This window comes from Gopherus flavomarginatus, chromosome 13 (assembly GCF_025201925.1).
Source record: "Gopherus flavomarginatus isolate rGopFla2 chromosome 13, rGopFla2.mat.asm, whole genome shotgun sequence".
Taxonomy (NCBI): domain Eukaryota; kingdom Metazoa; phylum Chordata; order Testudines; family Testudinidae; genus Gopherus; species Gopherus flavomarginatus.
Genome location: NC_066629.1, coordinates 27,294,381 through 27,308,348, shown reverse-complemented (window position 1 = coordinate 27,308,348; position 13,968 = coordinate 27,294,381). Strand labels below are relative to the sequence as shown.

At 48.1% G+C, this 13,968-nt stretch overlaps 1 protein-coding gene across 1 annotated transcript; it reads left to right on the top strand.

Annotated features, from left to right (window-relative positions):
* Nucleotides 1-547: 547 nt before the first annotated feature.
* Nucleotides 548-13,782, top strand: BUD13 (BUD13 homolog). Its single transcript, XM_050921855.1, is given in 12 exon segments — nucleotides 548-717; nucleotides 2,593-2,686; nucleotides 3,981-4,065; nucleotides 5,430-5,487; nucleotides 6,190-6,355; nucleotides 6,357-7,014; nucleotides 7,810-8,165; nucleotides 8,459-8,567; nucleotides 10,027-10,165; nucleotides 10,571-10,755; nucleotides 11,160-11,241; nucleotides 12,247-13,782. Coding segments are annotated over 12 exon segments (2,148 nt in total). The 5' UTR covers nucleotides 548-595; the 3' UTR covers nucleotides 12,341-13,782.
* Nucleotides 13,783-13,968: the final 186 nt, after the last annotated feature.

Below are 13,968 nucleotides of genomic sequence, written 5' to 3'. Positions count from 1 at the left end.
GATTTCAACCCATGGCAGCTTGGGACCTGTAGGCTTCTCCTGCTGTGGATAGCAGCCAGGAGGGCTGGTCTACAGCTCCTTAGCCACCCTGCCTCAGGCGGGGACCCCACAGCTGAGTTCCCCCTTTTTGTCATGGACTTTGTCTTTACTTAACAAACCACCCCCTGCCCAGTCCCTGTAGCCTGGGGCTGGCGCTGAGGGAAGCGATCCCTGGCCTTCCTTAGGGGGCACGTGGCCCACGCTGCAGCCAGCAGCGCCCTTGGCCTGGCCGGGCCGGGCTTGCTAAGGGCTGCACGGGACGTTCTAGTGACTGACGCTGCTGCGGCCCAGGGGGCTCCCCGCCCCTGCGTCACTCCCTGACCCTCTGTCTCCCCCTGGCGGCGCAGACCAAGGGAACTGCCGGAGCCGCGTGCCCCGCCCCAGCCCAGCGCTCGCTGTACGTCACACGCCCGGCTCAGCGCGTGCACAGCCGCGCACCGTCCCGCCCCGCCCCGCCCCACGCGCGGCGGCGCGGGGCCAGTCCGTTTCCGGTGCGCGCCTCGCGCTGTTTTGTCCCCGCCGCCGCCCCGTCCGCGCCGCGCCGCGCCGCTCCGCAATGGCGGCCCCGGGCCTGTCGAAGGCTGAGTACCTGCGGCGCTACCTGGGCGGGGCCGCGGCCCAGCCGGAGAGCGGCCGGCGCAAGCGGAGGAGGAAACCGCCGGGGAGCAGCGGCAGGGGGTGAGTGGCCTGGCCTGGCCGGGGGGGTATCGGCCCTCCCCGCTTCCGGGTTTCCCCCCCCCCGGATCCCTCGGGGTCCCCCTGGCCCCCCCCGCCCCCAGCGCGCCCCGAGCTCCTCAGTGGGCCCCCACCACGCTGCCCTACGGGGTCCCCCTGGCCCCCCGAGCTGCTCAGTGGGGCCCCACCACGCTGCCCTACGGGGTCCCCTGGCCCCCCCCCGCGCCCCGAGATCCTCAGTGGGGCCCCACCACGCTGCCCTACGGGATCCCCCTGGCCCCCAGCGCGCCCCGAGCTCCTCAGTGGGGCCCCACCACGCTGCCCTACGGGGTCCCCTGGCAGCGCCAGCCTCCCCCCCCTGCGCTTAGCGACAGGGGAATGATTCTCCATCGGGGGGCACCGGGGGTCCATCAGCTCGTCCGGAGATTTGCCCGCCTTTACAGCAGGCCCCATAACAAGCCCCGGTGGAGTCAGTACAAAGCGAAATGTCGTACGGATAATGACCTGTTTGTACTGCTCTGTGTGCCGTGCACCCCGGTAAATGTAAGCGCACGAGTTACGTGTCAGCTGGTTATCCCATACTTACAAAGAGAAGAAAAGCAGCCGCTCTTCAGTACTAGTGCGCTGTGACACTGCTGTGTTTTTATGTCTCATTTTGTAAGCAAGCAGTTTTTAAAGTGAGGTGAAACTTGAGGGCAGGCAAGGCAAATCAGACTCTGGAAAGTGGTGCAGCGGTCTGGAAAGGCTGAGAGCCCCCGCCTTATAGTGGCAGACTCAAGGATATCAGACTATTTGGCTTACCAAACAGAAGGTTAAGGGGTGACCTGGTTACAGTTTGATCATGGGCTCTTCCATCTAGCAGAGAAAGGTAGAACTCAATCCCGTGGCTGGAAGTTGAAACTAGACTAATTCAGACTGGAAATAAGGCGTACATTTTTAAGAGTGAGACTAATTTACCATCAGAATAACTTACCAAGGTTTTCTATCTCGAACGTTTTTTAAATCAAGACTGGATGTTTTTCTAAAAGATCTGCTCTAGGCAGGGCCAGCTTTAGGAACTGCGGGTCCCGATTTGAATACCTGGCAGCGGTCTGCATCTTCGGCAGCACTCCGGTGGCGGGGGATCGTTCCCTCGCTCCGGGTCTTCGGTGGACCCCCCCGCTGCTGAAATGCCACCGAAGACCTAGCACAGGGCCCAGTTCTGTGGAATCGGGGCAATCGGCCTAAAGCCAGCCCTGGCTCTAGGAATTATTGTGGGGAAGTTTCCTGGCCTATGCTATATAGAAGGTCAGGTTCTCAACCTGTTTACCATTGTGCGCTGCATCCAAAACTACCTGTATGGCCCTGAGGATGTCACATAGGCTGCTCCTCTGTGCTGATTGGGCCACAAGCGGCCTGCTGGCCGCAAATTGAGAACCTGGATCATCACAGCGGTCCCTTCTGCCCTTGGAATCTATGAATCTGTGAGACCTCCCCTACTTTCACTTATGAAGGATCTCCAAGTAACCCCTTAACTGTGAGGGCCTACAAAGCATCTCCCCTGTCTCTGAGACCGGAACCCCTGTATCTACCCTTATCTCTAGTGTGTGTTGGGCGATTTAGGGCTTGTGTAGCTTCTTTTCTTGCTCCCCTGCCCTGTTCACTGCGTCTGGGGGGAGGTATATCTAGAGCATCACTCCCAGATGGCTGATTGGGGACAGTTGCTCTCACCACAGTGGACTATGGGGATGCAAAAAACAACTGCTGTGTCCTTCCTTTGCCTGCCACTGGAGTTGCATACTGGACACAAATGCCCCTTATTGCTTCATTCATCTACTTTGTACTCCCCTGTGCCATAGTCATTTCCTAATGTCACTACCTTTCTCCCCCTCCTCTTAGGATGCGAATAGTGGATGATGATGTGAGCTGGAATAGCATTTCTGCTGCACAAGAGAAAGAGGAGGAGGAAGAGGATGAAGGGGACCTGCCTTTGGTGGGTACTCTAGGGTCGGGAGGCTTGTGCTATCAAAAATCAAGTTACTAATTTTATTCAGCACCCCTACAAACTTCCTGCTGTCATTATGGGGGGAAACACTTGCCGAGCAGTGCCCGGGGCAATGACTGCTTGTGTAAGTGGGCAAAGTGAATAACTTTTGTGGTTTAACTGTAGACAGAGCTCATTAGTAGCCTAGAAAGAATGATACTTTATATTCAGATTTTTTATATATGCATTGTGGTAGATCTAAAGGCTTAAATCAGATTGGAGCCTCATTCTTCTAGGCGATCAGCAAAAGGAGCATTTGGTTTGTAAGCTATTGCGGGTAGGGTTGTTACTCTGTCTTGCATTAAAAAAATTAACAAAACATTATAGCAAAAGGAGAGAGCAGCTGACCCTACAGTGCTGCTGTTCTGTGAAGTGGGTTCAGAAATAGAAAGTAAAATTGACCGGTAGCATAAGTGGATGCAACTCTGTTGGCCTTAATCAGTGTCAGATTTGTCCCAGAGCACACGGACAATGGACCCCTGGTTGAGAACTACTCTGCTAGAGCATATTCTCCTGTGCTTTGTCTCATTCAGGTCCCAATGACATACTGTAAGTAGATAGACTGTCACTAGCAACTTTTAATAGAATGTTATTGAGTTAACAATCATTTTTAAAAGCCTTTATTTGAGTTACTAACAGCACCTGAGATACTGACAATTTTTTAATTAGACTGATCAGTTTTACTTACTGCTTCTTTTGCAGTAGCCCAGCTTCAATGTCTGGTGAACAGACACTGTTTAGATGTAAAACTTCCCTTCAAACAAATGAAGTTCCCATTGGAATTGATAGAAATTTTTTTGCTAATTCCTGTTTTTGAGCCAAATCTAAATTTTGAGCTGAGACTGCTTGACATGGTGGGTCTTTAGAGATTGATTTTTAAATGAAAAAGGAGGAGTGGAGAGCTGTTGCAAAACAAAAGCAACAGATGAGAGAAATATTTTGAAAAGTTTTAAAACAACCTCTTGTAATGAAATCAAATAAGCCTGTGCAACTGATGTTGTGAGCTAAACTTTGTAACTTAAGTAGTAAGGGATGTGTTCTGTTCTAGAGCTACAGAGATCAATCCAGAGACTAATACCTAGTCAGAGGCTTTAGCAATATTGTATGTTTTGATATCGATGTACAAGAAGTCTGTGCAGCATAATAATGGAGGATTACAGGCAAACCACATTAGTTGCCTGAGTGTGTTTATTTTTGAGAGTAGGAAATCTCCTGGGTTGTAACTCTGCTACGTTGCATTCAGGTGGCAGAGTTTATTGATGAGAGACCAGAAGAAGTGAAACGGATGGAAGAATTCCGGACAAATAGTAAATGGAAGCTTTTAGGAGGTAAACTTGGAGTATTGGTTGTGGTTGTTTTAGCCCCAGCAAAGCATTCAGCTTGGTACAATACCCACAAATGTAGTAAGTCCTTGTTCCAAATAATTTACACTTAAAGATAGGTATGTAGAAGATAGGAAAGACTAGATAACCCAGAGATAGAGAAGGCTTAGGTTTTATAGGGTTTTCATTCCACATGTCAATGCATCTATCTTCTTATGAGCCTTACAGAAGAAAAGAGCTTTCAAGAGGGACTTGACCGAAGAGAGATTGTTTGGCTTAGAAGGGGTGTTCCACAGGAAAGGGCAGCATGGAAGATTACACATGGAGAGTGATAGAAGGAAATGAACAGAGATTTAGGACTGGCATTGTGCAGAGAACAGAGGGGCTGATGGGATACAGTAGGAGACAGGATGAGATGTGGATGAGGGGACTTGTGAATGGGTTTGAAGATAAAGCCAAGAGCTTCATTTGACGACAGCAAGGTGGTGCCCTGAAGTTGTCAGGTTGTCATCAATGGAATTGAGGGTGAAAGTGAGCGTAGTCATCATCTGCAGAAGATGTGAGGGCAGGGGTCTTCTTAGTTGTTAGCAGGAATCCCTGTCTGACTTCATCTAGGGAGCACATCTGGGCTAACTTTCCATCCTCTTCCCATGAGTGTTTTGCCTCTGCAAGCTGAAAAATGAAACACCAGCAGAAAAAGCGTGTACTCCATAAGAGGAATCATAGGACTGAGAGGAACCTCAAGAGGTCATCTAGTCCAGTCCCCTGCACTCATGGCAGGACTAAGTATTATCTAGACCATCCCTGACAGGTGTTTGTCCAACCTGCTCTTAAAAACCACCAATGATGGAGATTCCACAGCCTCCCTAGGCAATTTATTTCAGTGCTTAACCACCCTGACAGTTGGGAAGCTTTTCCTAATGTCCAACCTAAATTGCCCTTACTGCAATTTAAGCCCGTTGCTTCTTGTCCTATCCTCAGAGATAAAGAAGAACAATTTTTCTCCCTGCTCCTTGTAACAACCTTTTATGTACTTGAAAACTGTTATCATATTGTCCCCAGTCTTCCTTCACAGGCCATGTTTTCTAGACCATTAATCATTTTTGTTGCTCTTCTCTGGACTATCTTCAGTTTGTCCACATCTTTCCTGAAATGTGGCACCCAGAACGGGACACAGTACTCCAGCTGAGGCCTAATCAGTGCAGAGTAGAGCAGAAGAATTATTTCTTGTGTCTTGCTTACAACACTCCTGCTAATACATGCCAGAATGATGTTTGCTTTTTTTTGCAACAGTTTTACACGGTTGACTCATATTTAGTTGGTGGTCCACTATGATAAGAATCTAAGTAATGATTCTATTCTTTTTTTAGATCAGAATGAAGATTCACAAAGCTCAGACCTTTCTCTAGCTGCCAAGCGTACAGCAAGGTACGGGGCTTCGCCTGTGGTTGTGGTAACCGGGCTCTTTGTATACTACTTTGTTTTCAGTGTTGGGCCTTTTATCCCAGGGTCTCTCAGAACTTTACAGTTAAGCCTTATGATCTAGATAAGGGGTATATAGGATTGCTTTAGTCAATGCTAAAATATATTCACCTCTGGGGAAGAACGCAGTAACTGTCTAATACAGTGTACAGAAATAATACACAGCACTTTAACACAGAAAGCAGATTTATTCCATGGCCATTTAAATACATAGAGAAAATGTAGGTGGCTGTGTGCTGCCAAGCAAAGCCAGAATGTGATGAGGACAGTAGAGTTCCCTCCTTTTCATAACAGCCTTGGGATCTTTAAATTCTCACATGACTCCTGAAAATATTCCGACTGCCCATAAAATCTGTTTCAGCCCCTTCCACTATTAAGTGAACTGGTCATAAAGTGATTCCGATAGAACTTAAATGCCAACCCGGCTGGAGCTCAGAGGGCCCAGGTATAGGAGCCCTTTTGGGGTTTTTGACGTGGTAGTGATAGATCAGAGGTGACAAGTTCAGGCATTAATCTGTGTGAATGTCTGTCTGTGAAACTGAGAACCAAATGTGAATTGCTAACCAGCGCTTCATTCAGCAGGGCTATTAGCTCCCTTTAAACCCTGCTGGCTGCTTTACAAATCTCTTGTTTTGTTTTTATTTCCAGTTCAGAAACCACAAAACAAAAGAAAATTAAACACTCATCTGAACCATCAGCTCCCAGGAGAGGTCATCATGATTCGCCTGAGATTTCTCCACCCAGGAAGCAGCGTCATGATTCTTCAGATGAGTCTCCATCCAGGAATCAGCGCCGCGACTCGCCGGACCTGTCGCCCCCCCCGCCGGGGCCGCCGCGACTCGCCGGACCTGTCGCCCCCTCGCCGGGGCCGCCGCGACTCGCCGGACCTGTCGCCGCCCCGCCGGGGCCGCCGCGACTCGCCGGACCTGTCGCCGCCCCGCCGGGGCCGCCGCGACTCGCCGGACCTGTCGCCGCCCCGCCGGGGCCGCCGCGACTCGCCGGACCTGTCGCCGCCCCGCCGGGGCCGCCGCGACTCGCCGGACCTGTCGCCCCCCCGCCGGGGCCGCCGCGACTCGCCGGACCTGTCGCCCCCCCGCCGGGGCCGCCGCGACTCGCCGGACCTGTCGCCCCCCCGCCGGGGCCGCCGCGACTCGCCGGACCTGTCGCCCCCCCGCCGGGGCCGCCGCGACTCGCCGGACCTGTCGCCCCCCCGCCGGGGCCGCCGCGACTCAGTATCAGGGAGAAAAAGCAAGAAAACTATGGACAAATCGCTACCGGGAGTAATCCAAGGAGAGCGATCTAATCTGAGATCTGGCTTCCCACACAAGTCCTCATCGCATCATAACCGGCAGATAACTCCAGATCTTTCACCCCTCAGGAAGAACAGAGACAGTTCTGACCTAGACACATCACCATCTCGGAGAAAGAGAACTGGATCACCTAGTGGGCTGAAAAAACAGAGCAGCACAAGAGGTGAGTGTGTATGAGATCATCCAGTGCTAGCCTGGTGTTCTTGGGAACAGCAAGTCACTCAAGTTCGTGTTATTTCTAAACATTTGTCAGGCCCCAGCCTGTGACCATGATGGCACACTACTGCCAGCCGTGGGATTTGGAATTAGTGTTTCACACTTTCTCTTGGTAAGTTAAAGATGGTAGGACTTGGACTTACTTACAAGAAGTACAAAAATCCCCAGTAACGAACGTTTTGTAATGGTAAAGCTAAGTCTCTCGGTCCTGTTCTGCACAGACTTAGCAAGGGGTTAAAAATCAACCCTAAGTGCCTATATTAAAGGCAAATTGCGAGCAAAAGGAACCCCATGCAAAGAGAAGAATATTTCAAACGTGTTAGCGAATGTTAACAATATCCTTTTTCTCCGCATGTGAAGAGGTGACCTTAGGGACAGCTGACCTAGCCCATGCTGATGGGAAATAGCCTCATTCAGGAATAAAGCTATTGGAGCAATGCTGATTATACCTAAGTTCTTACCAGTATTTTTATAGGTGTAGAAGAGGGATTTTCAAAATAACTTCCAGGACCAGTCGGGGCTGTTCTCAGTGTTTGAGATAGAATTCTAAAAGGAGTGCGCAGGACTTAGCTCTGTGTGTATCCTATTATCACATGGCATGTTTAACATCTCTTCTGGTTTCCAAACTGGCCAGATTAGCTCTGCAGAGACGCACCTCAGACACTAGCATGTCCAGGCTTTTACAGGGCTCCAAACTGTATTTCTGCTGTGATTATAATTTGATATCTCTATGTTATTGCAGGCTTTTCTCCAGCCAATAAAAAGCCTAAACAGGCTCCGTCACCTGGAAGGCGCAAGAGGCATGACTCTGATTCTTCACTGCCACGGAAGAGTTCCCAGGACTCGTCTGATTCCGACCTTTCCCCCCCACGGAACAGTCATAGACCAGGCCTGCTACACCGTGACTCTCCCTCCAAACTCTCTCCTCCCAAGAGGAATCAGAACACGTCTTCAGATTCTGATTTATCTCCTCCTCGAAGGAGTCAGGCAGCTGGAAAGAAACTCCACGGTTCAAGGAGCTCTCCTGGCCTCTTGCCTCATCGTCGAGGCCCAGATTCTAAAAGATCTTTCCAGGGGGAGAGAGGAGAGGACCAGAGGGTAAGCTTGTAAGGTATAAGTTTCCCATGCTGCCCTCCCTACTTGCCTGACCCCGTCCTGCAGTGAGCATTTTTAAGGATGAGTGAACAGCTTTGTTCTCTTGGCCCACTCAGTCTTTGTGTGTCTGCTGAGAGTGCCCACAAGGGGGCCAGTTATTGCCCCGGGGAGGGAGGTAGCTTGGTGATACGGACATTTCTCCTAAGAACTGGACTGAGATCATCAGCTCTTTACATGGATGGGCCTCCGCAGCTTTCAGCTAGTGGTAATGTGTGGTATACCTTTTGGATTTGCAGGCCAGCCAGATGCTCTCTGGGGGTAAAGCTGGCTTGGTGTCAGCCGACCTGCTGCGGAGAGAACAGCAGGAGCTCAGGAGACACGACAGAAATAACAAATACTTGGAAGGTAAAGAGTTAATGAGACTGTAATGGGCATCAACCTGCTTTCAACCTACAGCCTGGTTCCTACTGCTTTTTTCTGTGCTAGTTGTAGGGGTTTTGGGTGTGGTGGGCCCTGGCTGAAGTGCTTCTCTGTGGGCACTCCATGGGGCCTGTGTAAGCCCCTTTGTTTTCAGTTTAAATTGATGTTTACCAAAAAAGTCCCAAGTATTACAGGAATTATTCATTTTTTTTTCTCATTTTCACCCTACTTTTGTCTCATTTAAATATATAAAAAATAACTTGTTTTATTAGGAAAATACAACACTTTGCATGAGAGATATTTATTACAATAATACAATACTGTGTGTGTGTGTGTGTGTGTGTGTGTGTGTGTGCGTGCGCACGCACACGCGCAAAACTGCCTGTTGAAGTAAGGCTATGTATTAGTCTAGATAAGATACACACAATAAACAGACAGGCATGCCCACAAGCTCTGAAGTGCATGTGCATCCGAACATACTGATATATCTCATGCCCACCACATACACATTTCAAGCTGTTAGCAGATAACGGTTTAAAGATTTGATGCACTAAAATGGGAAGAAAATTAAAATCTATGTCAGAGTACATTTCAGAACACAAAGAAGTATTCAAAAGTTTCACAACACCCCCCCCTCCAAACAGGAGAAGAGGATGAAATTGAGTGTATGGATTGCGAATGGTGTGGCCCAGTTATTAAATGTAAATATTTATAGTCTCATAGTTCTAAGTCTACAACAGTAAAGTGTTTATTCAAATGAAAAGTTTTATTTGGGGATTAGAGATATGTTGTTTTCTTAAACTCGGAAGTGGCATTGTGTTTTGAGATCTGTTTTAGTTCCGTAGCAAACCACATTGAACGGAATTCAAAGCATTAATCAATCTACTGAATACTTTTTTCCGGTCTTTCTGTTCACCAAAATAAACCCTGATACTTACGCAGAAACATTATTAATAGCGTTTTGCACTGATTTTCATCTGTTTTTGTTGTTGCGGTAATAAACACTCGTAAATTTCTGGGAAAAATTAAAGAAAATAAAAACTGAGAATGAAGGGACCTAGGCCTGTAAGTAAATGGTGGAACCCTCCCACCCCCGAGCACTGCTCCCCATGAAATAATAATAGAGAGGGCTGAAGCTTTTGGAACTTGCATCAGAGTGCTAGGCAGGCTCTGTGAGCACTTCTTAAAAGAATAGGGTCAGACTGAGATTTCAAGAGGCCTTCCTACAAGGACAGTTGTGGTCAGTGGCTAGAAACTGGTAGTTGTGGTTCTGTCGTTAGTGGTTGGTGACCTTTTTCTGAGGTTGGAATGCTTTAAAACCAAGAAATATACATCAACCAACCAAAACACAGGGATGTTGAAGTGCGTAGAAGTGATTAACCGAATTGATTGAGATTTTGGAAATGTTCTAAAATGAGTAACTTGCAACTTCTCATGTCTTCAGATGAATCCCAAAATGCTGAAACAGTCTTTCGAGACAAGTCAGGTCGCAAGAGGGACCTTATGCAGGAACGACTTGAGCAGCACAAGAAGGCGGAGGCGAAATCTGAGAGAGATGAACTCTATGCCAAGTGGGGCAAGGGGTAAGAAGCCCTGGAGTTCAACAGCAAACTGCTCAGTCCTATTCCATGGCATTACATCCCCTCCCCCTACTGATGTAACACCTCTGTTGCCAACAAAGATGGCCGTTGTGAAGGTGGTTTTAGTGATACGGATGCAGGCCCACTTGTGACTGGATGGAGACCACCTGGACTCCTTTCCCAGGGAGCACTTGCCAGGCACTGAGATTCTGGACCTGTACATCAAATGTTCTCTCTCATCCTAGAGATCTCTTGAATCTCCCTGTCCTGCACTGGTGTGTGGATTGTGAGTGCTGTACACTTGTTGGTAGCACAGGATTGCAATTAGCCAAGCACACTGAGCAGTCAGCAGGATGTGCCCTGGGTCTGACGTGCTCTAACATAAGGCTTCATATGTTTCTTTTCAAGCCTGGCCCAGAGTAGGCAGCAGCAGCAGAATGTGGAGGATGCAGTAAAGGAGATGCAGAAGCCATTGGCTCGTTACATTGATGACCAAGACTTGGATCAGATGCTTCGAGAGAAGGAAAGAGAAGGGGACCCCATGGCTAACTTCATCAGAAAGAAGAAAGCCAAAGAGAGCAAGGATAAGAAAGGTTGGTTTGCACTTAGGTTATGGCAGTTCAGGGCTCGAGTGATGCACCGATGAGCAAGGCTGCTGTTAATAAATACACAGCACAAGACTCACCGTAAGGGATCAGTCTCTTTTTGGTGAATGTTGGTGCAATAGTGGTAATGACTCGCTGTACTGTTGTTGGCTAGCTGTGTTCTGATTGGCCAGGCGAACAACAGTGCTATGCTCTTGTGAACCAACAGAGTTAAACTAGATTAAAGGCGGTATTTGGAAGTTGCCTCCATGAATAATGGTCAGTGCTCAGCCATCTGGCTGGCTCAGCATTCAGTGCATGTTTGTGTACACTGTTTTAGATTGATGATAACATAACCACATGGCTGGGCTGAAATAGTAATGGATTATATTGCTGCTTTTCTCTGTCTCTAGAGAAGCCCAGGTACAATGGACCAGCACCGCCCCTGAACAGGTTTAACTTATGGCCTGGGTATCGCTGGGATGGAGTGGACAGGTAGGCATTCCTCATCGGTTGCACCTAGCGTGGTGGTAGAGGTGATAGGTGGGCCTCTGCCCTGAGGAGCTTACCCTTAGCTCCAGGGATAATGCAGACAAAGGCATGAGGGAAGTATGCTGCACTGCCTGCACACAAAGGCATTTTCACACCGTCTCTTGGCTTAATGAGCTTACAGACTTTTTTTTTTTTAAATTATGTGAATTTCATGCCAGAGTGGGGTGCTGGCTCAACATCCTGGAAGACCAGAGTCCTCTGTCGACCAGCACAATGAGAGCAGCCTGGGCAAGCAGCACTGCAGCCTTTCCTTAGAGCTGCTTGCATTTTTGGGGGGTGAAAATGGCTTTTCAGTGATACTGAAATGTGTGTGTTTGCAATTTTACAAATAGTCAAATTGAAATGACAAATTATTGGGTTTCAGTTTTTTTCAGGTGCGTGCCCCCTCCTTCTCTTCCCCTTTCCCATCCTCCCCCTCTTTTTTTCCAGTGAGGTGGGCAGAGGGCCCCAACTGCTCTTTTTTGTATTGAATATAAAGAATTTTTTAATTTGTTTGATGAAAAATCAAAAACTTCCATGAAATGTTTTTAATTTTTCACAGATAATACTTGCCATTTTCTCACCATTTGTGCTTCCCACACCCTGCTCTCTCCCTTGCTAATATGTCTCAGGGCTGACATTTGCAGACCCTTGCTATGGTGGGCTGGGGGAGCTATCTCCATAGTTTTCCTGTCTCGCCAATGTGGGGATATGTGGCCTTTGCAGTCGGGACATCTGTCATTAAAAACTGGAAGGAGACCCACCTAATTTGCTGTACACTGGCCACTGAGCTGCCACCAGATGGCACCAGCTGTTGTTAATTACAGCTGGGGCTGAAACTGAGCCAGCAATCTAGAGATGGAAGGGAGCCTGAGCCATCTGGTCATTCCAGAAGGTTTCATTTCTCAGAAATGGCCTGGTAAAGTATATTGTGCACCAACCCAGACTCTTGTTGATATTATTTTATAGGTCCAATGGGTTTGAACAGAAGCGCTTTGCCAGGCTAGCCAGCAAGAAGGCAGTTCAGGAGCTTGCATATAAGTGGAGTGTTGAGGACATGTAAACAAAAGGGAAAACCAAATGGAAGACTGCTCCTGGCTCCCCTTTGGGGAGGAAGTGAGACCTCAGTACAACCTAATGCCATTGCAAGAGCTGTAAGGAATGGCTGGTTCTTCCCTGAACACCTCTTCTCCCTAGCATTCAGTGTTAAAATGGACTACCTGGGGGTGACAAGGCTGCCTCTAAAGGAAAGTTCAAGATGCTCCTGGAAGAGGATGAAAACAGGTCACTCTGTCCAGTCAGGCAGAGAGGAGAAGGTGGAAAACTTTGGGTCCCTTGAGCCCAGCGAAGAACTTCTACAGCTTTACTGAACGCAGCTGGAAGGTTGACTGCAGAGGGAAAGTGCAGTATCCTGCTCCCTGCTGAAACAGTTCTGCTCTCTTGGACCTGCTGTGAGATGCAGAAGAGACACCAGTTTCTGGCATCAATATTTTTTTAACAAATTATATATAAATACATTTGTAATCCTGTTTTCAGCCAAACTCTTGGTTCCCTGGAGGTGTTTTGGGGATCTGCTGATTTTCAGTTGTGTCTCAAATCTCAGGTGCTTCTCTGGGGTGCGGAGAGGATTAAAGAAAACTCATTCAGAGAATAATTATGCTAAAGTGGCTCTTCTGTCCTGCAACGTGTAGATTCCCCAACTGTCAGTGCAAGTTGTAAAGCAGAAGCCCCTTCCATTCCTAGTGCTGCGCTATGCTAAGTAGATGAATATTTCCTACAATGCCTTGCTCCATATGGTGGAACATCACTATCTGGTCCCTTCCTAAAGGGGGTTTTTGGAGAGAGGGGCATGGAAGAGAAACTCTTTTGTTGTATTTGACAACAAACCCATTCTGGCTAGAAGCTCTGGCCACTGGTCAGGGTTAACTGCATATGGAAAGATGCAGTTAATGGTGGGTTTAAATGTACTACCCTGAATGTGATTTTATTTTGAGCATCTGATGGCAAGGGTTTGGTCTCTATTGAGAGGTCTGACGGTGCCAAGCTAGCTTGGCAGTTGCATAGTCACAGCATTGCTGTCTGCATGTTTGTTTAAACTTGAAAGCTAACTTTCAGAAAAGACGACCGCTCTGCCAAGACTCTGAGCCACAGCTAAGGTAGAGACAATGTGAACTGGTCCTTCAATGTGTTGAGAAAGCACCTCTGATCTCAAAGGCAGTTGGAGTTTTCTCGGTGTTGAATGCCCCAGCTGTTTCTATGGAAGGTCCTTGCCTTACTGGCAGTTTGGCTCTTGAGATAGGAATTAGGCTCCCATGGTTCTTATGCTGCGTAAGGGTGCTGGGTGGGAAGTATAGTGTAAAGGTTCTCTTAGGAAATGTGATTCTTGGAGTGTTGCTTTCTCCCTGTCAAAAGGTGATGCTCCTTTTTTACTTAAAAGGTTAAATTTCTAGCAGTCTTGTAATGTGGATGTACAATTGTAAATAATAACTTTGTTTTCTAGCTGGCTCTATGTGTGGGGTGGTTTTTTTAACCCCCTAGTGGGGGTTAAAGTGGTATAGGTGTGTGTCTCATCGGTGGGGAGTTTTCACATCTGACAAGTAGCTCTGCTGCTTTAAGTTTCCAGTGAAGACCAGCTCCAAATGCAAATACATGCATAGGATAAACATATTCATGAGGCAGACATCATATTAT